The sequence below is a fragment of the Puccinia triticina genome, chromosome 13A (genome assembly GCF_026914185.1).
Source record: "Puccinia triticina chromosome 13A, complete sequence".
NCBI lineage: Eukaryota > Fungi > Basidiomycota > Pucciniomycetes > Pucciniales > Pucciniaceae > Puccinia > Puccinia triticina.
The window spans coordinates 1,324,137-1,346,384 of NC_070570.1; the positions used below are offsets into that span (position 1 = coordinate 1,324,137).

Below are 22,248 nucleotides of genomic sequence, written 5' to 3' on the forward strand. Positions count from 1 at the left end.
AACAAATCCACCTTTCTATCGACCGTTGGGCCCAGGTGGTCTCAGAGGTTGCCCTGAAAAATGAAGCTGATGATGTTATCCCAAGTAAGATCGACCCCTTGCTCCCGAAATGTCCTTGCGCATTGGTCCACGGCGGCAATTGCTTCCGCTGAGCTACTGTAATCTGACAGTGAAATTTTCTTCAGTGATTCCCACGTGTGTAGTTGCTTGGCCCAATTGACTACTCAAAATTTCGAAAGAAGGTGTTCGTAAACAGCTGCCGAGTTGTCGTAGTCCACCAGGTCATATGAGAGGTCGGCATGAACGGACGAATGGATGATGCCCCGCGCTATCGCTTCATAGTAAGGGTCGACAACCTTGTCTTCTCCAGGTGTGAAGAAGTGTTGATCGTGGAAGCGCTCAAAAGCCGTGAGTCTGAGTGCATCTTCCCATCTTCGCACGTTTGATCCGTCCGGCTTGAGTATGTCCTCGGTATCAAGCTTGTTGATCGCCGAGTTAACGATTGATGAGATCTTGGCCTGTTCATCGAGCTCTTGACGCCAGTGAGTGATGTTTTCTTCGGCCAATCTGCGGGCCCGATCCTCCTCTTGTCGCGCGCGGTCTTCCTCCAGTCGTGCACTGTCCAGTTCACGTCTGAATCTCATCTCCTCAACAAGGCTGGTGATATCGGATTGTCCAAGCTGTTGAGGTGGTGGTGGTTGGGGAGCATCTTTCTCGGCAAGATGAGGAGCAGACTCTGTTCGGCGCCAGTTTTGCGACGACGAACCAATGACACGGCCGGTGAGTCGAGGTTGGAAAGTGGTTTCCTCGGGTACGTCGTCTGATATGTCCGGCCCTTTTCCTTTGTTGCCGCGGAAATTCGATGGGCCTTCATCGTGTGAGTTGTCAGACACAACTCAGCCAAGTCTTCTCGTGAAGAAGTCGTTGGAAGACAGTTGCGGGCCTAACACAGTTTTCATTGTCGGATTTTTTGGTGTCGACCGATTGATCGTTCTTAGGCCGGGTATCGCTCCGAGACGAGGTTTAGGTTGGAGTCGTCCAGAGGGTGGTTTGTTGTCTGACATGGTGGGAAGGGTCAGAGATGATGGTCGGAAATAGAAGGGGGAAGAAGGAAGAAAAAAAAAAGAATGATTGAGGTCGGATCTTGCTGAACAAACAACCTCAGACCAGATTTTCAGACAATATCGTCAAGCTTTGAGTTTCAATAAACTGCGCCCCGTTCTTACGGTTATGAATGATCAGTCCAACCTAAGTGCCTGCAAAGCACTAGCCGTAAGATACAGAGTTAGGAAAATTTGGCTCTAGCCCGACTCAAGATCTTAAACTGGGTATTATAGAGTTTGTTTGTTGTCGGAGGGTGATAGAAACGAGGGAGAAAAGAAGAAAAAAAATAGCCGGCGGACTACTGGTGCTCGTCGATGAAAGACTACAATGGGGAGGCTCGTCTGTGGTGAGGCAGACTACTGATGTTGTTCTCGTCCTATGGCCGGCTTGTGAATTTGTTGCGAAAGAATTTGAGCTACTCCAACGAGAGGCTCATAACCTGTTGTGAGTGTAGCTCGCAATAATCGATACTTTCTATCACAAGAGAGAGGAAAAGGAGATAAATAGTCTATGTACACAACCTGTGACAGGTGTTGCAGTCGAGATCTAATCTAATGTCACAACATGCTCCACCAGCACTTGTAGAGCTTGCAGCAATGCACCAGAGCACTCAATGTGGCACAGTCAGCTGATCCTAAATTTTTCCCAGGAACCGCTGATTCTCATCAAAAGCTGAGCAGTAGGCATTTACTGGGCCTGGGCCACAGCTGGGCATTGGCTATTCTGAGCCTGATACAAAGCCAAGTGTCAGTGCAGTGCGCAAATTTCCAAACCCTTCGCACACTGCGGGTGGAGGAATCAAAGTTTTCAAGATTTTTTTGACAAATCAATAGAAAAGCCTTTGATTGCCCTCTGGGCAATTTTTGGGAGTTTTTTGAAGCTCCCTTGTATGCTGAAATCCAAGTTTATTAAAGACACAGTTTTATCTCAATTGTAAAAAACAAGATCAAGGGTCCCCCCTATAAAATAACAAAAGAGAGAAAAAAAATCAAGGTTTTCCCCTTATGTAAAGCTTCCAAAAAATGACAGCACTAATCTCCATACAATAATTATTCAAAAAAATAAAATCTCAACTTAGCCCCCCAACAACAGCAGAGCTGTGTACTCAGGCTCACCCCCCAGCCCGCGTCTAGTGCGCGGGTCAAAAGGGATGGACATGAAGGCCCCCGGCCAGCAGCTAAGGCTACGGACCCGTGGGGGGGCCACTCTTTGCCCCTCAGACTGCGCATGTGCAACAGCGGAGGGGTTGAGGGCAATGGATAGCTGGAAGTGCAGCGTCTCCAATCAACAATGGGCCTTTACTATACAGATATTGGTATAGTATTGTTATTGTATTTTTTTGGTCCAATAACATTACTGTTATTTCCATTTTCAGTAATGGATTTTTAATAATCGGACTTACTTCGCGCACTGCAAAAAACTCTTTGCGCACTGCACAGTGCGCGCAGTCCCAAACACTTCGCGCACTGCAGGTGAAATACACAACTTTTTCAAGATTTTTTTTGACCAATCAATAGAACATCTTTTAATTGGCCTCTCTGAATTTTTTGGGAGTTTTTTGAAGCATTCTTCCGTGTTAACAAAATCATGAACAACTAGAACAAATGTAGGATGTGGGGACCTTAAAAACAAGGTTCCCATTGCCCAAAAATTCCAAATATTTTATTGAGTAATTAAAGATATGAGGACAGCTCTTTTAGAAATTTTTAGCTAATTTGTGGAAGGATAACGGTCCGAAAAATGAGGATATTCTAGAGGCAATGAGCTATCATGGGGTGAAATTTCCTCATTTTGCATACCCTTATTTTTGCACAAAGTGGCTCAAAATTATCAAAGTAGCTGTTCTTATATATTTCATTACTCAATAAATGATTTGGAATTTTTGGGCTATAGGAACCTTGTTTTTTAGGCCCCAACATTCTACCTTTGTTCTGGTTTTTTATGATTTTTTTTAACGTGGAAGAATGCTTCAAAAAACTCCCAAAAAATTCAGAGAGACCAATTAAAAGGTGTTCTATTGATTGGTCAAAAAGAATCTTGAAAAAGTTGTGTATTTCACCCGCAGTGCGCGAAGTGTTTGGGACTGCGCGCACTGTGCAGTGCGCGAAGAGTTTTTTGCAGTGCGCGAAGTAAGTCCGTTAATAATATATCCAATTACATGAGGATTTTTTCTTTTTGGAGAATACTATATCCAAATGAAGGAAGAAACAAAAAAAAAATCTCAATACTATACTGGCCAGATGCTGCCAGTACCACTACTTTGTAGGGATGAAAATCTATCTATTTCTTGGGCTTGGGGATCAGAGCACCCAAATCCTTTCCAGCCTCAGCAAAGTCCCCTGAGAGGGTAAAATCCTCACAAAGCCACATAAGGCTGCTGATGGATTGTGAAATAGTTGAAGGGACCAAACTACCACATCTGAAGCCACATACATCTGCAGCCGCAGAGAACAAGAGCTACCTGGTGTTCCTAAATAAGCCCATGCTATTGCCAAAAGGACCAGGTAAGTGGAATGGTTTGCCTGTACAATCATCAGGAGCCCACATTTCATTGCCTTATGTTTACACCTGGTTAAGTGCATTATCGCAGTAAGCAGGGGCAAAAAAAGTTACTATACCTGTATTTTTTGTTTCAGAAAAAAAACATAGAATACTATACAGGCCACTTGGAACAACAATGCAACAAGTATGATACATGTAATTGTATTGGACTGTATTGTATTGGAAAAATTCAAAAATACATGTGTCTGTATTGTATTTTTTTCCAAAAAGTGTACACATGTATCATTTGAATTGTTTGGTGAGACCAATACAAAATACATTTTTTGTATTTGCGTGTATCTGCATGAAAATACAATACAATGCATAGCCTATACAATACTTGTATCGTAATTGTTGCACCATTGCTTGGAACAAGAGCCAATACTAGTACAGTTATTAGTATACACTATGAAAGAAACTCAAGAAAGTGCTGTCAGTTGACATGCACATTCCAGGTTGAAACTTCAAGTACATCCATGGTCATTCCAAGTTTAATCACAGGTTAGCTCAGCGTCAAAAGAAGATCTGTGGCTCAGCTTTGGACTTAGCACAGTATTTGCATGTGCAAAGTGTGTCCTGAGCCATACACCTCAACACCTGCACAGTACTGGTGCTGACTGGTCATCCATGCAAATCCATACTGGCTTGTCAACAACCCCCTGGGAAGAATGCCCCCTGTGTTGGCAAGAATACATGCCCGTGTTGACTAGGAGGAATCCCCCCTGGTCGACAAGGGCATACCTTCACGCGCGTCAATCCCTCCCGGTCAACAACACAACAAAAACAACGGTGTCAACCGGGAGGAATCCCTCCAGGTCATCAACACATGTGTCGAGTGGGAGGAAGCCCTCCCGGTCAACTGCCATACACTGCAGTCGACTGGGAGGAGTCCCTCCCGGTCAACTGCTGTATATAGTTGTTGACAGTCCCTCCTGGTCGACTGCTGTATATAGTTGTCAACCGGGAGGGACTCCTCCCGGTTGACAGTCACATATATCAGTCAATCGGGAGGAGTCCCTCCCGGTCGACCCCATGGCCTCCATCTTGATCATAACGTCATTTGACTCTTTGAACATCAACGCCGCCGGCTGGGAAGCTGGGGTGACCTTTTCAGAGGTGAAAGCCACCTCCTCTTCCATCTCCGCCTTCGCAGCGGCTCGCAGCTCCTTGAGCGCCGGCAGCAAATAGCGTCCATCCAGCGTCTTCACCATCTTCTTTTCCTTAATGAGGTACGTCTTCATATGCTGCTGAAACCCGCTAGAGAAAGCAAAGAAAAAGTGATCCACCGCTAAGTCCTCCGATGAGAGATGCGCATACCAAATCAAATAGGATAAGACGACATCAAACGTGGACTTGAAGGACCGATAGGCATCCAGAGTGGAGACCCCTCCCTTAGCGGCCCACGACTCCCGAAGCGCCTGCAAGTCGGCCACCGTGTACCGAACGAGATCCACTTGACCCCATCGCTCAAGCATCTGTTCTTTGAGCGCTGGCCAGGATTTGCTCGTGTAACCGCTCATGTCCCAAACGGCGTCCTTGAGATCCTCAGTGCCAAGAAACGACGTCACTTGAAGAACCATATCCTCCTCCGAAGCCCCATCCAAATCGGCCGCGAGCTCATATTCTCGAAGAAACGCCTCAACTCGCGTGCCCATGAACTTCAAGGACCGGTCTTGAGGTTTGATCTTGACTCGCCGACTAGCGGGTTGTCCAGCTGGTGAGTCTTCCATCTTGATACGCAGCCGGAGAGGGAAACGGGGAGTCTAAAAAAAATAGGTGATCGGATCCGGGGTGGCTCACAGCAGTGGCAGATGTAATGCTTGACGACTCGTAGATAGAAACCCTGGAGGTGCAACTTTGGATGGAACTTACTTTTGTTCCTCCAAACCTCCGCGAACAAAAAAAACCAATTGCCTACGACGCCCGAAAGAGTCGTCCAAGATAAGGATCTAACAAACAGAGAAGAAGAAAATCCGGAAGAAAGAACCGGAGAAACACTGAGATAAAGGATTTGAAAGAGAGAGCGCCTCAACCACCGATCGTCTCGAAATCCGCAAGGGCGAGACTGTAAATCTTGAGGTCGCTGGTTTGATCCCGGCTCGGGGGACCAAATGTGGAACTCCGACCGGTGCTGGGCCGTCGGCAGTTACTGGAAGGGAATGTGCGCTGCTAGGCGCTGCCTTCGAGGTGGTCCGAGGGAGATTCTAGGATTCGAGTGACAGCGGAAGTTTTTTTGGGGGGGGGGATTTGTTATGAGACGACGGGGGGGTAGATTCCCGTCGGCGGTAATTTGTTTTGTTGAGGATCTGAGAGAAGCAGCCGGCGAACTGGGCCGGGAAACATGATCTAAAAGAAGAGGGGAAAGGATCGGCGCAGGCTGAGAGGAATGACTCAGAAACCCCACGAGTATATCTGAACTAGGATCAATAAGCTTTCTGATTCGAAGTGACGAGATGATCTGATAAAATTTGGGTTCAGACGAAGTCTCATGCCGTCCCCTCCGCCTAAGCTCCGAAGAACTTAAACTTCAGGGATGATGACAATCTTGTGACAGGTCATCACAACCACCCGCGCGCCTACGCGCGCGCCACAACTGAAAAGGAAAGGACACAACAACTGAAAGGCTAAGAAAAAAAAAACCAACCCACCACACTCTAACCATCCAACGCGCGCAGTATGAAACAAAAGAGGAGACAACATGAAAGAAGAATTGAAACAACAAAGGAAGAAAAAGGAGGAGTAACAAACATCTAAGAAAATAAGATCAAGGAGCCAAAAGAAAGAAAATCCGCCGGAAGGAAGCCTCTGGTCCTGAAACGCCTTGATGATTCCACCGCGCGCGACGCGCGCTGATTGATCTTGAGGACCCGCGAGCTGATGTCTTGACATCTGAAAGCTTGAGAAATCCGCCGCGCCACGGGCACCACGTAAATAGCCACCACACCGACCGGGAGGAGTCCCTCCCGGTCGACAGCCATATCGAGCAGTTGACCGGGAGGAGTCCCTCCCAATTGACTGATATATGTGACTGTTGACCGGGAGGAGTCCCTCCCGGTCAACAACTATATACAACAGTCGACCGGGAGGGACTGTCTGTCAGATTATGAAACACAACACAGAATGCTTCTTAGCCTGTAAGTCTCCTCTTTAAGCGGACCCGTGCTGTTGCAAAGCCATGAAACCAGCTTTGTCCCCAAACTAACCATGTAAAATGGAACAAAACTTTACCGCAGCTTTGGCAAGCAATGTTTCAGCCATTAACCCTGACATTCGGTCAGGTGAGGCACAAATTTTCCTGAACCCTGAACGCCTCAGTGAGAAGGGATACCCAATTAGTTGGGCCATGAAACAGTCAGTACAACGCCTTGTGCTTATAAAAGAAAGCCAATGCTCCGCTAAAAGCTGACTTTCATCCGTATCCTGATTCCATAAGCCTCACTGTCTTGACACATTCTCAGCTCATCTATCAAATAAACTTGCTTGTACAAATCTACCATTAAACTTAGCGTTCTTGCCTTTCCAATCTTCAAAGTCCAAAAACTACAAATTAACTTTGTCTCTGTGATCATCCTTAGCGTCTCATCTTCCTTATACAATCTCCTACTCAATTTCACATAATACGAATTCTCGTATCCTTCACATCATTGCATTTACTCTGCGCCTAATTCTTTCTTCTTCAAGCCTTTGATAAATCCCAGCTTAACTAACCTTGCTCTTAGGTAAGAGCAACCATTGTCCTTTTCTTTTCTCTCTTATTCTGCACAACCAAATTCTTATGGAATAAAATCTCTTAGTTTTCCTTAATCTCACACTGTTGACAACTATATACAGCAGTCAACCGGGAGAGACTCCTCCCCTCCTCCCAGTCGACTGCGCGATGTGGCATTTGACCGGGAGGGACTCCTCCCCTCCTCCCAGTCGACTGCTTGATATGGCAGTTGACCGGGAGGGACTCCTCCCAGTTGACTGCAGTGTATGGCAGTTGACCGGGAGGGACTCCTCCCAGCCAACTGCTTGATATGGCAGTCGACCGGGAGGGACTCCTCCCAGTCGACTGCTCAATATGGCAGCCGACCAGGAGGGACTCCTCCCGGTAACTTTATCAACCGGGAGGGATTCCTCCCGGTAAGTCGTTGTATATAGCTTTTGACCGGGTGGGATTCCTCTTTTTCAACAAGGGTGCTTACTCTTGTTGACCCGGAGGGCTGGGGAGGTCAAGCATGTACACGTGACCTCCAATGCGTGGGACTTTGGAAGAGTCAGGGGCAGCTGAGCATTTGCCTCAGGACTGAGTCTGTGCACCTCAGACCAAGCTTCCTGTACTTCGGCCTAGTGCATTTTGCACTATGGACTTGAGCTGAGGAAATTCCAAACTTTCCAGGGTGTACCACCCTGGGATTCATTTGTATGGGCCTGGTCTCAACTAGGAATGAAATCAGGTATGCTGCATGTCAACTGACAGCACTTTCTTGAGTTTTTTTCATAGTGATAGGTTGGTACAACCAGACCTATACCAACGGTGGGCCGATGCGTTACGTTACAATATTTAGGCCTAAACGTGTAACACATTGAACATTATTTTTAAGAAAAAGGTGTTAATTTTATCAAAAAAATATTGAATTTTCAATACTTTACGATGAATTACAATACATTTTTGGCTGCATCTATGAAAAATGGCCAATATTTGCTGTTATTTAGGGTATTTTTGCATATTTTTGCACCCGTGGGTGTTATAGTTAACTTATTTTATACACTCAATAATCTTAATTTTCTGTATTGTAACTTATTTTTTGATACTTTACAATACTTCACAGTTACGGTTAACTGTAACGGCCCACCGTTGCCTATACTATAACAGAAAGGCCTGGTTATTGTAGAGTATAGTATAGGCCCATTGTTGCTTCAATGGCCCTGAGGAATTGATAATCTCAAACACTGCCTCTATCTCAAGCAGTTTGTCCTTTGCTGCGTTGCTAGACTCGCCACCCCCTTTCTCTCAACTCGCTCTGAATCAAATTCACCGTTACCCTTGCCACAACATTGTACACTAGAGGTCAAGGCGGCTGCACCACTGCGGGGTCTCAAGACAAATTGCTGTGTTGCTGCAACGGCATACAAATGGCAAAACCACTGGAAAATCAAGAATTACCCATGGAATCTCCATAATTGATGACAAATTTTTCCCCATCTTGTTTGGGCATTGATGTAAAAAGGTATACAGTTTGCAATCACTTTCCTACTAAGCCCTCTGCACACCCCTTATATTTCATTCTCTGGTGAAACACCATTCCTAATAGCTTAACAGCTGTTAGCCTTAGAGTCGACACAGCTGACCTAAAGTCTGCCTCTTTTTCTACTTATTACATATGAAATTAATTCATATCTTTTTCATCTTAAGAGATATCATTGCTTTGACTTCATATTCTGTTTCCTCAGACAATTTTAACCCTAGTTACAACTTATCAATTATTTGTAACTATACTCCTTCCCTGAGTTCTTGAGTTTTGGCGCGCATGCGCAGTTGTGACGTGTCAGCGCTACCAGGCGTGCCAAACCACATGTACATATGTAATTACATAAGCAAAATGTGAAAATTTTCGAAGTCAGGATCCCCCTTGCCTGAGGAGGATCTAAAGACTTCAGCACACCAGAACCACACCCTAGATAACCCAGGATCACCACCAAAGAGACCACCACGCTCCCAGTATACCTACCGTCACAGGCGCCTAGGATATTGACAGTAAGTAGACTCTTTTCACTGAACCTTGCTTATCCAGAATGAAACTCTGTTGCTCTTGATTGTTTCTTCTTTTCTTCAACTCTTTCAATCTTAAAGGATCAAAAGGTTATCTCTGGTTAAGACCTACAAAATCAGAGCAGAGTAGTAACCCTACTTCTGAATCCCACCAACGTTTTCTTGTTGTGAGTGGAGGCTGTTGCACTCTTCTTTGGCCTGGCACAGCTGGCATCCAACTTTTCCAGTTTGAGAATAGCCCAGATCAATTTATAAAGACTTAAAGTCTAGGCCTGATCTTCTCTTTTCTCTCTCTTTCTCTTCCTCTCTCTCAGTTTGTATTTCTTTATCCCAAGAAATATAAACTATTCGCCCTTCTTTTCTTGTGTCCTGCTGTCACATAAGAGACACAGGCTCACAATTGGGGGCCTAATTGGGAAATATCCTCCTTTTTCATACTTCTAGACTGCTTAAAAGCCAAGGACTGATCATCCTGTTCAAATCAAACAAAAAATTCATAAAAATTCGAAAAAATCACAAAAAATTCTTTCTACATATACAACTAACACTGAAATTCTCTCAAAACTATCCCAAATCGGTTCTATATTGGTTGAATCCCTAACTGAACCCTTGAAATTTTTTTTTTACGTCCTCCTTACCCGTGAAAGTGCAGAATTGCGACTCTTCCGCAGACCTTTTTATCCCTTTGTCGGACTTATCTTCACTTGGATCCACTGTACCGTCGGATCAAGAAGAGATATCAAAAATCGGAGTGTGCTCAAAAGATTCCTCTCCTTCTGAAGCATAATTGCCAATAGTGACCAAAAATTTTATCCTAACGCCGCAGGAGAGCGCAGAGGAAGAAGACTACAAAGATAAAATCATAGCTACCCCGCAAAACGGAAACTTGATTAGTAGTACTTCTTGGACGCCCATTGCTACAACTTCTTACCCAAAAGTACGTCGCAAGAAGGTCACAGCCGCCGTTAATATATCCGACTGGACGTCTGAAACTACCGCAATAACCAAAGCTAAGGAGAAAAAGAAGAAAGTCTCTTTTACTACGCGTAAAAGTCGCAGAATTTCCGCTAAAGCCAAGGTTTCAGGTATTTCTTTTTCTTTATTTCTCTATTTCTTAAGATTAAAACGTAAAAAGACAATAAACAAAGCAAAAAAAAACTAATAATAACTCATGAACAAAATGCCCCCCCATCTTAGAAATGGAAGGGACCTCTCAGCAGAGCAACGACTCCGCTACCAACTCAGCCCAGCCGCAGAGGAACGGCTTTGGCAAGCTAGAGTTGGCATTACCGCCGTTGGACGATGTAAGACTCAAAAGTGTTTGTGAGAACCTTTTGCTGAATGGAGAAGGGGATGATGGAGGTGCAAAACTCTGCCCTTCTATGCTATCAGTCAACAAGACCCACCAAGCTATGCTTGGCAAGTTTTTAATCAAGTGATAGGGTAGGTTGGCTCAAGATGAGTTGTTTGATTGACAAGTATAGAGCTGATGATTTATATAAGGGTTGGTTATAATTGGTAAGGGTGAATATTGGGGGTGACTGTGATTGGTGAGTGATGAGCTGGGGAGCTGAAAACTGGGGAGGAGAGAGCTCCTTATATAGACAGAAGTGGAGCTCCAGAGGGCTTGTGGGTTGGGGTTTCAGCTGATCTGGACAACAGGGTGAGGGATTTTAGCCGGTGAGAGTAGATACAAATGATGTCATAATATGTCAGGAGTACATAAATGATGTCATAAGAATGCAGTAGGGCTGCATGAAGGCTGCGTAAACTGACAGTAGACTGCATTAGTTGACAGGTGGATGCAGGGGGTGCATAAATGAAGTCTGAGGCTGCAGGATCAGTGCGGGATGACATCATAATATGGAAATAGAAGAGTACTTGATACTATGTGATGACTATAGTCTGATGGGAAGATGTATGCTTGTATCCTGTGATGTGTATAAGCATAATACTGTGATCCTTGACTTGAGGCTTGTGACAGGTTGGTGATTTGGTATGTTGAACGTGTGATGGGTGTCCAGTGTCCAAGGAAGTGTAGGTTCCAATCCAGAGGGGCTCCAGTGACGCTTCCAGTGGTGACTAGGGGTAAAATTGGCCGTAGAATCCATTTGATGGTATCTTGAGGCCTAGTATGAGTAATTATGTGGCATAGAAAAAAACTTTTTATTTTTCCACTTTTCCGTCTACCACATCCTCCCCCAACTTAGTGTCTGTCCCCAGACAATTTTGACGTGAAAAAGTGCTTCCTGTCAACTTTTGAACCTGTAACATGGTGAATTTACGTGGTGATTTGCAGGATCCTTGGAGAATTGGCCATTTTGATGTCTTCTGGGCCACGTGGCTTGAGAGGCTGCGCAGGGCGAAAATTGACCAAAATTTTGATTTTTTGTCAATATTGGGGTTTTTCTTGACGAGAACTTTTTATCAGTTCTGGGAGTCGAAGTGCTGCGCGCAGTCCGCAGTCCGCAGTCCGCAGGTGCGCAGTTGCGCAGTAGTTGACATCAAGCTGCTGTAGCTGCCGCCGCAGTTGCGCCAGCTCTTGGTAGGGTGCGCGCGTCTGGAGCCGCAAGGTTTGGTTATCGAGTGTTGATCGGGGGCCCGTGGGTCCGGTCGGGCCTTGGGCCCGGGTGTTCCGCGCTGCTCGCGCCCGCCCGCGTAGGTGTCTGAGCTCGCCCTGGGGTATGTATATCACCCATACCCCTTGGAGGGTATGGATATATCCTTCAACTTCCGCCACCTTCCAATCCTGCCGACCTCGAGTCCTCGACCAACTTGAATCCGAATCGAATCCTCAATCTGCAGGCTTGTACGCCACCCACGCCACCTGTCGTCTCCTCTCGAGCGAGCTTCGCCGCCCCAAATGCCATTGTTTGAGCTTGGATCGCTTTCTTCTCGGCCTGATCTGAGCTCAGCTGTCGTATGATGTTGGAGCCGTGGGTCTTGCCTTTCGCGTTGGGTCTTTTGTAGCGGGGCTCTACAGTAACTGGGGGACTGGTACAAGCGATGCGATAAAAGAAGAGAAATGGCACTCTGGATTTCGAGAGGCAAAAAGGAACTGGGGCAAAAAGCCCTACAAGAGAGAGCGCCTAATATAGGCGCCTCAAAGGAGAAATGGAAACAACAACAACCACCCCTGAATACAGGGGGACTATCAGCTACAGCCATACAGGAGTACTCCTGGCAGCTGTAACGAGGAAAAGAAGAAGGCGTGATAGCCTAACTCCGGGTCTAACCCGATCTAGGCAAGGGAGGCGCAGGGGCCTCCCGCCTCTCTACTACGTGGCGGGTGGTAACCCGCCCGTACTATAGTAGCACGGCTACACTTTTTGGGTAAGTGGGTATCCCCTGAGGAACTGGTAAGCTATAAGAGAGACCTCTTCCCAGTGCCTCTCCTCACTCGCTCATCATCCCACCAGTACTATACTAGCCTCGTGCTGACTAAAACCTTACTTCTTTGTTCTGGCTGATCGTCCACTCTTTAGAACCTACTATATGCGGACTTGATTATACTATTTGAAACAGAGCGTCCACCGCCAGAGCCTTGTCCCGAGTACGCCTTTTGATCAGAATCTACTAGCTTTGTATTCCTGCCGGCCGCTGATGTCCGGTCTAATCTTCTTGTATTTGTTGGGATCAAGCCCAGCTCAACGCCATCAATCAATCCGCGGATTCAAGAGCCTGTTGTGCTCGTTGTGTCCGCACTAAGCTCCGGATAGTAATCGATCCGTCCGCCGTTGATCAGGATAAACATGTAAGTTTTTTTCTTTTCTATCCAACCATCTCGGGTCCTTGTTAATCCGGATATCCGCCCCGTAGATCCTGGGTACTGATCGGCTTGATCCCTTTGAACAATCCGCTGATTTGCGGGCCCGTTGTACTCGCCACCAACGCCCAGATACTGACCAGCGCCTGGATAGTGACCAGCGCTTTTGTGATCAATCCAACTGACGCCAAGCAGTCCATCCAATTCAAGTAAACCGTTAGATAGTATTGATTAAGCCGTGGTTGAGTGCCCTTTTGCTAAAAATAAATAAATACATAAAATAAAAATAAAATAAAATGAAATGAATCCAAGACGGAATTGAAAGCTCCCTCCCCCAACTTAGCAGGTTGTCCTCAACCTTGAAGAAAGTGAGTTTAGAGTAAGCCAAGAAAAAAGTAAACAAAAAAAACAGTGTGAGTTTTGAAGGAGTGGATTGAGTTGGAATTGTGAGTGGATAACAGAGGTGGAGAAGAATGGTAAAATAGAAAAATAGTTGAGAGAAAAAGAGTGAGTGGAGGAAGGCGGGAAAAGAATGACTAAATAAAAGAGTGAGCTAACCCTAACCCTAACCCTAACCCTTAGTCTCATGCCTAGGAGGGAAGTACTTTACTGAGGGAAAGTAATATTGAGAGTGAAGGAAGGAGGAAGTTAATGAAAGAGTAAGTTGTGAAAGAATGTGGGCTCCTCCCCCAACTTGAAAGATTTAAGCCCCAAGAATTTGAGAATTTAGAGCTGATATCCAGTTTTGATAATTTTAGAAAAGAAAAAGAGAAAAATGGTAAATTGTTAACCAATTCCAACAAGGAGCTGTGGGCGGTTGAATGCTTTCTGAAGTTGTCCAAAGCAATCCGGCGGAATCTTGAGAGTTGGTTGAAAAATGAGCTTCTTGAGTAGGTAAAATAAGAGAAGAAATTCTTTGTTTTATGATTTGGTTTGAGATAGGTTTTTAATGGATCTGTCCAATTCTTGTTTTGGTCTTAATTTATTTATTGAAAAAGTTGGTTTTAAGGTGATATCCGGAGGAACTGGGGCCGGCGGAGTCTTGAATACATCTTCAGCAGGCATTGGAATTGGAATTGGATTGATTGAAGTATGTGCACTTGCTGGATTGAAATCTGGAGTATTGATATTTGGGTTGCATAGACTGATGGGGTTGTAGTCCTTTTCTTCAGTTTCTACATCTGTGGTCCCTGGCTCTTGAGGTAAAGGTTTGTTAAAGAATTCTTCATGTTGATCCAAGTGAGGTTTGAAAAGGTGCTTGTTGAAATCTTGCTTTGAATTTTGTGAATATGTTCAATCCAACTGATTTCAGGGGAGCATGGAAATTGTGGATCTTGCTGAGTTGTTTCTGTAAGATGGAAATCTTCAATTTTTGACTTATAGTTGTTGTTGAGTTGATGTGGCTGATGATCCAAGGTTTTGATTTTCCAAACAGATTGATTTGAGATTTCTTCCTGATTCACGCTGATAGCCATATTCACACCGTTGGAGTCAAATTCTAGTATCTCAATAACAGTGTGTTTAAGCTCCATTACTGTATCCATGAAGTATGCCGTTGATGGTTTCTGGTTCATTGCCATATCTAGTAGCTGGATTGTTGAAGCTGTGGTTTCAAAAACTGATTCCTGAGAGTAAGTCTGTGGTTCTGTTTTTGTAAGTTCTGACGTAGGTTTTGTAACTTCTGTTATTGGTTTCACCATATCTTTCACAGGATGTGTGATTTCCATTGCCGGGTCCAGGACATGTTTGAGTGGTTTTTCTGAGAATTCAAGTGGATAGTTGTAATCAGGAGATAACTTTAAGCCCAGAGCGTTTGCTTGTTTTCGGAGTTCAGTAAGCTCTTTCTGCAGATGTTGGATTTGTTTCTGGCAAACTTCCTCTATCTGTATAACTTCCGTTTCCGCAGCGGCAACCAGGTGATTCCATTTGGTAACTTCATATTTCCCACTTTTCCCTTTTTGAAGCTGGCCATTGTTGAATAAGGTTTGTTTGATGTTTTCCTGACTTTCTCTTGAAAAGGAACTTAAGAATAAAACACTGGCTTCTTCTTTCTTCCAAACCTGGTAGGATTCCATCACGTAATCAAGTATTGCGTTGGATTTTCCAAGGTATCTTCTGTAAGTCTGGTAGTTTAAGATTCCTTGTTGGGCCTGTTGTTCTGCTACCTTGAATAGATCCTTCTTGGTGTACAAAACTGAAGCATCAAATTCTCCCCAGGTGTCAATCATTTCTGTACGCAGGGTATCCCAGTTGCATTTTTTGTAACCATCCATATCCTCAATTTGGCACTTCAGTTCCTCTGTTCGTATGAATTGTCCAATCTGAAGAGCTCTTTGAAATTTAGTTGAACAAAACCAATCTGCTGCCCTTTCATATCTCCGTGGGAATCCAAAGAATTGATTTCCATTGTAGAATAATTCGGTGTCATCAATGATCAGAGAACACTCACGCCTTCTAGATAGTGGAGCTTCTTGTTCAATCATCAGCAACAAATTGCTAGAATCTATAATACCAGAATGGGAAAACAAACTCATGCCAATCAATCATGCTAAATTCCACAGCTGTAGTGATCAATTACAGCCAATGGGCATAATAGAAATGGCTCTAATTTTCCCTCACACTAAAGGTTCCATTAGAATTCTAGCAGAATTTGTAGTTATGAAAAATGCAAGAATAAACTACCTTATCCTTGGAAATGATTACATGTCTCTTTATGGTTTTGATATCACAAACAGCAAAGAGAGATTCTTTACCATTGGAAATGAGAACAAGAGGAAGAAATTCAGTTTTAAATCTCATCATCTGGAGAAAATGAGTCCTTCCAATGAAATTTCTGCTGTAAAGATCTCCAATCCTCAACTGCAGCAATTTATTGTAGAAGAACTCTGTGAAGACAAGTTCAGTGATAAGTTAACTATTGAGCAGAAAGAGAAGCTATTTGAAGTCCTCTATAATAACAAACTTGCTTTCTCTAACACCAACCAACCCCTTGGTGCCATCAAGGGTCATGAAGTTCATCTCAAGTTGACAACTGAGAGGCCTTATCCTCCTCTTCTCAGAAGACCTCCTTATCCTGCTAGCCCCAAAAGCAGGGAAGCCCTTGAGCAACATATTGAAGAGCTAGTAAACCTGAATGTTCTGAGGAAAGTTGGCCATAATGAAGTAGTTGAGATCACAACTCCTGTAATTATTGCCTGGCATAATGGAAAGTCCAGAATGGTAGGAGATTTCAGAGCTCTAAACTCCTACACTGCTTCAGACAGATATCCCATTCCCAAGATCAGTGAGACTCTGAGCAATCTGGCCAAAGCAAAATTTCTGACTAGCATGGATGTACTCAAAGGTTTTCATCAGAATGTGATTGCAGAAGATTCCAAACACCTGCTGAGGATTATTATGCACAAAGGAATCTATGAGTACCTGAGGATGCCCTTTGGGATCAAGAATGCCCCTTCTCATTTCCAGAGAATAATGGACATTGAATTCAGAAAGGAGATTGATGAGAAGTGGGTCATTATCTACATTGATGATATTATCATTATTTCCAATACTTGGGAAGAACATCTTACTAGGATAGACAGGATACTTAAAGTTGTGATCAACATGAACATGAAAATCTCCCTGAAGAAGTGTAACTTTGGATTTGACCAAATCAAAGCTTTCGGCCATCTTGTTTCTGGAATTGCGATAGGAATAGATCAGAACAAAGTAGCTGCTGTCCTCCAAAAGCCTGTGCCTAGTAGTATGAAAGAAATGCAATCTTTTCTTGGTTTCGCTGGTTACTACAGACAGCACATTGAGAAGTTTGCTGAGATAGCAAAGCCTCTTACTGAGCTTACCAGGATAGATGCCATATATGAGATGACTCATCATAGGATAGTGGCATACAACCTGTTGAAGGAAAAACTGACCACAGCTCCCTTACTACTGTTCCCAGACTGGACCCATCCCTTCACACTATATGTAGATGCTAGCATGACTGGTCTAGGTGCTGCTTTACATCAAGTCCAAGTCATTGATGGAGTAAGAAAAGAAGGGCCCATTGTTTTCTTATCCAGACAACTAAAGGACAGTGAAACAAGATATGGTGCTAGTCAACTTGAATGCTTATGTCTGGTTTGGGCTCTGGAAAAACTCCATTACTACCTGGATGGCAGTGTATTTCATGTTGTAACAGATTGTACAGCTTTGCGATCACTGCTGAACATGAAGACTCCCAATAGACACATGCTCAGGTGGCAGATTGCTATTCAAGAATACAGAGGTAATATGACAATAATCCATAGAGATGGCAATATTCACAAGAATGCTGATGGACTTAGCAGATGGGCTTTACCAAATGATCCAAGTAATCCTGCTTATGACCCTGAGGACAAAGATGATGATAGATTCCCCATCATGGGCATACATGTCTCTACTTTCAAGAATGAGTTCTTTGACTCAGTGAGAGAAGGCTACCAACAAGATAAGAACACTGTTATTTTGTCTGAACTTCTGCTGAAAGATGCCAAAGATGCCCAACTGAAACACTCTCTTCAGGAACCTTGGAGAAAGTTATATGATGAAGGAAGATTCTCTCTGTTTGATGGCCTCATCTACTTCAGAGAAAAACACAATTCTGTCCTAGTTCTAGCTGACAAAGCCAGCATTAACACCATCCTGCATGAGTGCCATGACAGTGTCTACTCTGGCCATTTTTCTGAAGACAGGACTTTAGAGAAAGTGGCTGATACTGCCTGGTGGGCTAATTGGAGACAAGAAACTAGTGAATATTGCTCTCCTTGTGACAGATGCCAGAAAGCCAACAAGGCTACAGGAAAGAGATTTGGACTACTCATGAAGATAGAAGAACCTTCTAAACCATAAGATGTGATAAACATGGATTGGGTAACTTCCTTATCTCCTGGAGGAGCTGCTAGTTTCAATGCTTGTCTGGTAATAGGAGACAGATACTCCAAGACCCCAATATTTGTTCCCTGCTTTAAGGATGACTCTGCAATGGACACTGCCATACTTTTTTGGAACAGAGTAATGCCTAGAACTGGCATCCCAAGAATCATCATCTCTGACAGAGATCCCAAATTTACATCTGAATTCTGGACTGGCCTGCATAGTATGCTAGGGACAAAACTCTCGTTTTCTACTGCTTACCACCCTCAGACTGATGGTCTAGCTGAAAGGATGATCCAAACACTTGAAGACATGATCAGGAGATTTTGTGCCTATGGACTGGAATTCAAAGACAATGATGGATATACTCATGACTGGGTCTCACTTTTACCAATCCTTGAGCTAGCCTACCGCACCAGTATACACTTAACCACTGGAAAACCTCCTGCTATTCTAGAAAAAGGCTGGATCCCAAACCTTCCTAGAAACTTCTTGAAACAGGACTCTGTAGACATTCATCCTACTGCTCTTGCTTATGGGAAGATCTTTGAGAAAGCAAGGAAACATGCTGAGCAATGCATAACAGAAGCTACCTCTTACAACAAAGAGAGATGGGACAAGACTCATAAAGAACCATCCTTTAAAGTTGGTGATCAAGTCCTGATATCCACAGCAAACTTCAACAACTTATCAGGCCCCAAGAAGATGAGAGACTCCTTTGCTGGACCTTTCCTAGTGAAATCTTTACATGGAAAGAATGCTGTAGAAGTAATACTGACTGAAGAATTCAGCAGAAAACATCCTACATTCCCTGTCAGCTTGGTGAAACCTTGCAGAGACCCTAATCCAGATACGTTCCCCTTGAGACAGAAGGTTAAAGTTGTCATTCCCCCAATGGATAAGAACCCTCAGAATAAAGTGATACAGAAGATTCTCAGAGACAAAAGATTGAGAGTGGAGAACAGAGATGTCATGATTTACTTAGCTAGATACAAAGGCTTGAGTGCTGATCATGATGAATGGCTCCTTGAGAAGGAAATTCCAGACTCTGCTATCCTTCTAAGGAAGTTCAGAAGTGAGAAGGGTTCTGCCCCCATGGTTTAATTTCCTACAGAAATCCAACCTTTTTGGTGGTAGGGAATGTCAGCCTTAGAGTCAACACAGCTGACCTAAAGTCTGCCTCTTTTTCTACTTATTACATATGAAATTAATTCATATCTTTTTCATCTTAGGAGATATCATTGCTTTGACTTCATATTCTGTTTCCTCAGACAATTTTAACCCTAGTTACAACTTATCAATTATTTGTAACTATACTCCTTCCCTGAGTTCTTGAGTTGTGGCGCGCATGCGCAGTTGTGACGTGTCAGCGCTACCAGGCGCACCAAATACATGTACATATGTAATTAAATAAGCAAACTGTGAAAATTTTCGAAGTCAGGATCCCCCTTGCCTGAGGAGGATCTAAAGACTTCAGCACACCAGAACCACACCCCAGATAACCCAGGATCACCACCAAAGAGACCACCACGCTCCCAGTATACCTACCGTCACAGGCGCCTAGGATATTGACAGTAAGTAGACTCTTTTCACTGAACCTTGCTTATCCAGAATGAAACTCTGTTGCTCTTGATTGTTTCTTCTTTTCTTCAACTCTTTCAATCTTAAAGGATCAAAAGGTTATCTCTGGTTAAGACCTACAAAATCAGAGCAGAGTAGTAACCCTACTTCTGAATCCCACCAACGTTTTCTTGTTGTGAGTGGAGGCTGTTGCACTCTTCTTTGGCCTGGCACAGCTGGCATCCAACTTTTCCAGTTTGAGAATAGCCCAGATCAATTTATAAAGACTTAAAGTCTAGGCCTGATCTTCTCTTTTCTCTCTCTTTCTCTTCCTCTCTCTCAGTTTGTATTTCTTTATCCCAAGAAATATAAACTATTCGCCCTTCTTTTCTTGTGTCCTGCTGTCACATAAGAGACACAGGCTCACAACAGCTCAAATAATATGCAAAATTGAAGAATTTCTGAAAAATTTGGACTGCGTGGGTTTACAACCAAAAAATTATATGTGTTAACAGTCATTTTACTACTAATCCCGCAGAATTCCCCATATATCTCATTTGTTTCCTGTTATAAAATAAAAAAAAATCATCAATTGTTCAATACTTTGCAATACCTTACAATGTGTTTCAGGCTTTATTTGCAAAAACCAGCCTGTAACTGCTGTTGTCAAGGGTATTATTTCATTCCTCAAGGCTACCATTAGCTAACTATTTCTTTGATATTATAAGATATGTTGCAGTTATGCTTAAATTAAACAGTCCACCGTTGTAGCGCACAATAACCTCCTGCCAAGGGATGTCATGGGCTTGCTTGGCAAGCTCACACCACTGTAGAGAGGTGCTTTGTTGAGTTCAAATCTGCTCATGATGGTTCATTGGTTTGGCTCAGGAGTTAAGCAGTGCAGATTTCAAACATGCAGGGAGAAAATTGTCCACAAATTTCCAAACTTGGCTGACAAAAGTGAATTTTTTGTGATTTGAAATGAGCAAAAGGTACATCCAAAAAGAGGAACAATCAACAATGGATTAAATGGGTAATTGAGAAACACTACAGATCACAGAAAATCAAAACAAAAAATCTACACATATATTGGCATGATCACTGTGGGATAGATTGGATTGAGGACATCTCTTTTGGGTGTGGTCAAAATGTGAACATTTGACAGGGTCTCTGAGCAAGAAGAAAGGAGTGTTGTTCAAGACCTAACAAACAGTTGAAGATATCATTATGCATGGGTTTTCTTTTTCCTTTTGTTTTTGATGACAGGGGTAGTGTGTTATAGTTACCCAGTCCCAAATACTTTCCTCGGTCTTGATCTTGACTAAGAAACCACAAGGGTCTCTAGCGGTATCTGGCAAGCCTCTTTCACCACCAACAGTTGAGAATCTAGCGACCACCGGGGCTTTTTTGCCAACCTTGTTGAGCATTTTTGTGGCAGGTTTGGGCGCAAGGGAATCTAAATCATCAGTTTGAGTCACCTTCATTCACACGCACACTCTACTCTCTCTCTTGATTGTAGTTTATTTTTAGACAACCCAATTGATTAGGGGGGTTCACAATAGGATAAAAGTAAAATTTTAGAGTCAATTTTAAGGTCTTTATCAACAAAATTTTTAAAAATCTGGCAAGGTGTACAGGACTGGGTATCCCCTGATAATCAGAGCAATGTCTTCATTTTTTAAAAAGTTGTTCATAAAGGCCTTAAAATTAGCTCTAAAGTTTTATTTTTATCCTATTGTGAACCCCCCTATTATCTCATTGATAAAATGTTAACAACCTTGTTTCTCACTTGGTTTCTGAATGCATTCTAAAGAATTTTATTCATGACCCCAGAAGCTATCAAGACATGGTGAAGATCAAAGAAGAGTTACAAATATCAGATGAGCAGTTGGTCAAAGTAGATACCAAAGACTTTGACAATATGGATAAAGTTAGTCGCCCCAATACCACAAACCAATTACCTGCTGATGTTCATTCACTGACTGGTTTACTGAATTTTTCTAGACTCTGAAAGCAGCTATGAAAGCTTAACTTGGGCCTAGCTTGTCTCACACAAAATCAAATTAACAAATACATGTGTATCCATTCCGCACCCCGCCGCAACTATGATCCTTCTGGGTTCTAGTTGGGCTGAGGGAGGGAGTAACCCTCTTGGTTTGACCTCCAAGGGGGGTTCTCCCTGTCTGTCTCACTTTTAGCTTCTTACAAGTTCGGCCAAGCGCGTCTGCGGATGCGTCAGCGCTTGTCCTAGGCCTACCTGAATCCCCTTTGGGGGGGACTCCGAGTAGGCCGTGTGTGGGTCGGGGGAGGGCTTCACCCCGTGTCCCCCGAGCTACCGAAGAGGCTCCAGATTTCAGATCTGGACTTGGTAGCTCGAGAGGAGTGAAACCCCCCAGAGCAGAAGAAAAAAGGAGCGCGCCAGTGGGGGCTTAGTGCTAGACCCGTCAACTCTGGCAAAAACCAGAAGCCTGAGCCTCGTACTATAACCCACACCTTCTGTCTTATGACTGAGTTGGCGTGATCTGGGGGATTTATTTCTCTTCTAACTCGTATATTCCCACTTCTCTTGTAGTTCCGCTAGCAAGGAAAGAGTTTCTTTGACTTGGGTTGGGGTGTAATCCCAAATATAAAG

At 43.7% G+C, this 22,248-nt stretch overlaps 1 protein-coding gene across 1 annotated transcript; it reads right to left on the reverse strand.

The window, feature by feature from the left end:
* Positions 1-224: 224 nt before the first annotated feature.
* Positions 225-21,043, reverse strand: PtA15_13A132 (uncharacterized protein; the record flags this gene model as incomplete). Its single annotated transcript, XM_053162299.1, has 2 exons — positions 225-868; positions 20,917-21,043. The coding sequence occupies 2 exons, from the start codon at positions 21,041-21,043 to the stop codon at positions 225-227; spliced, it is 771 nt and encodes a 256-aa protein (XP_053026288.1).
* Positions 21,044-22,248: the final 1,205 nt, after the last annotated feature.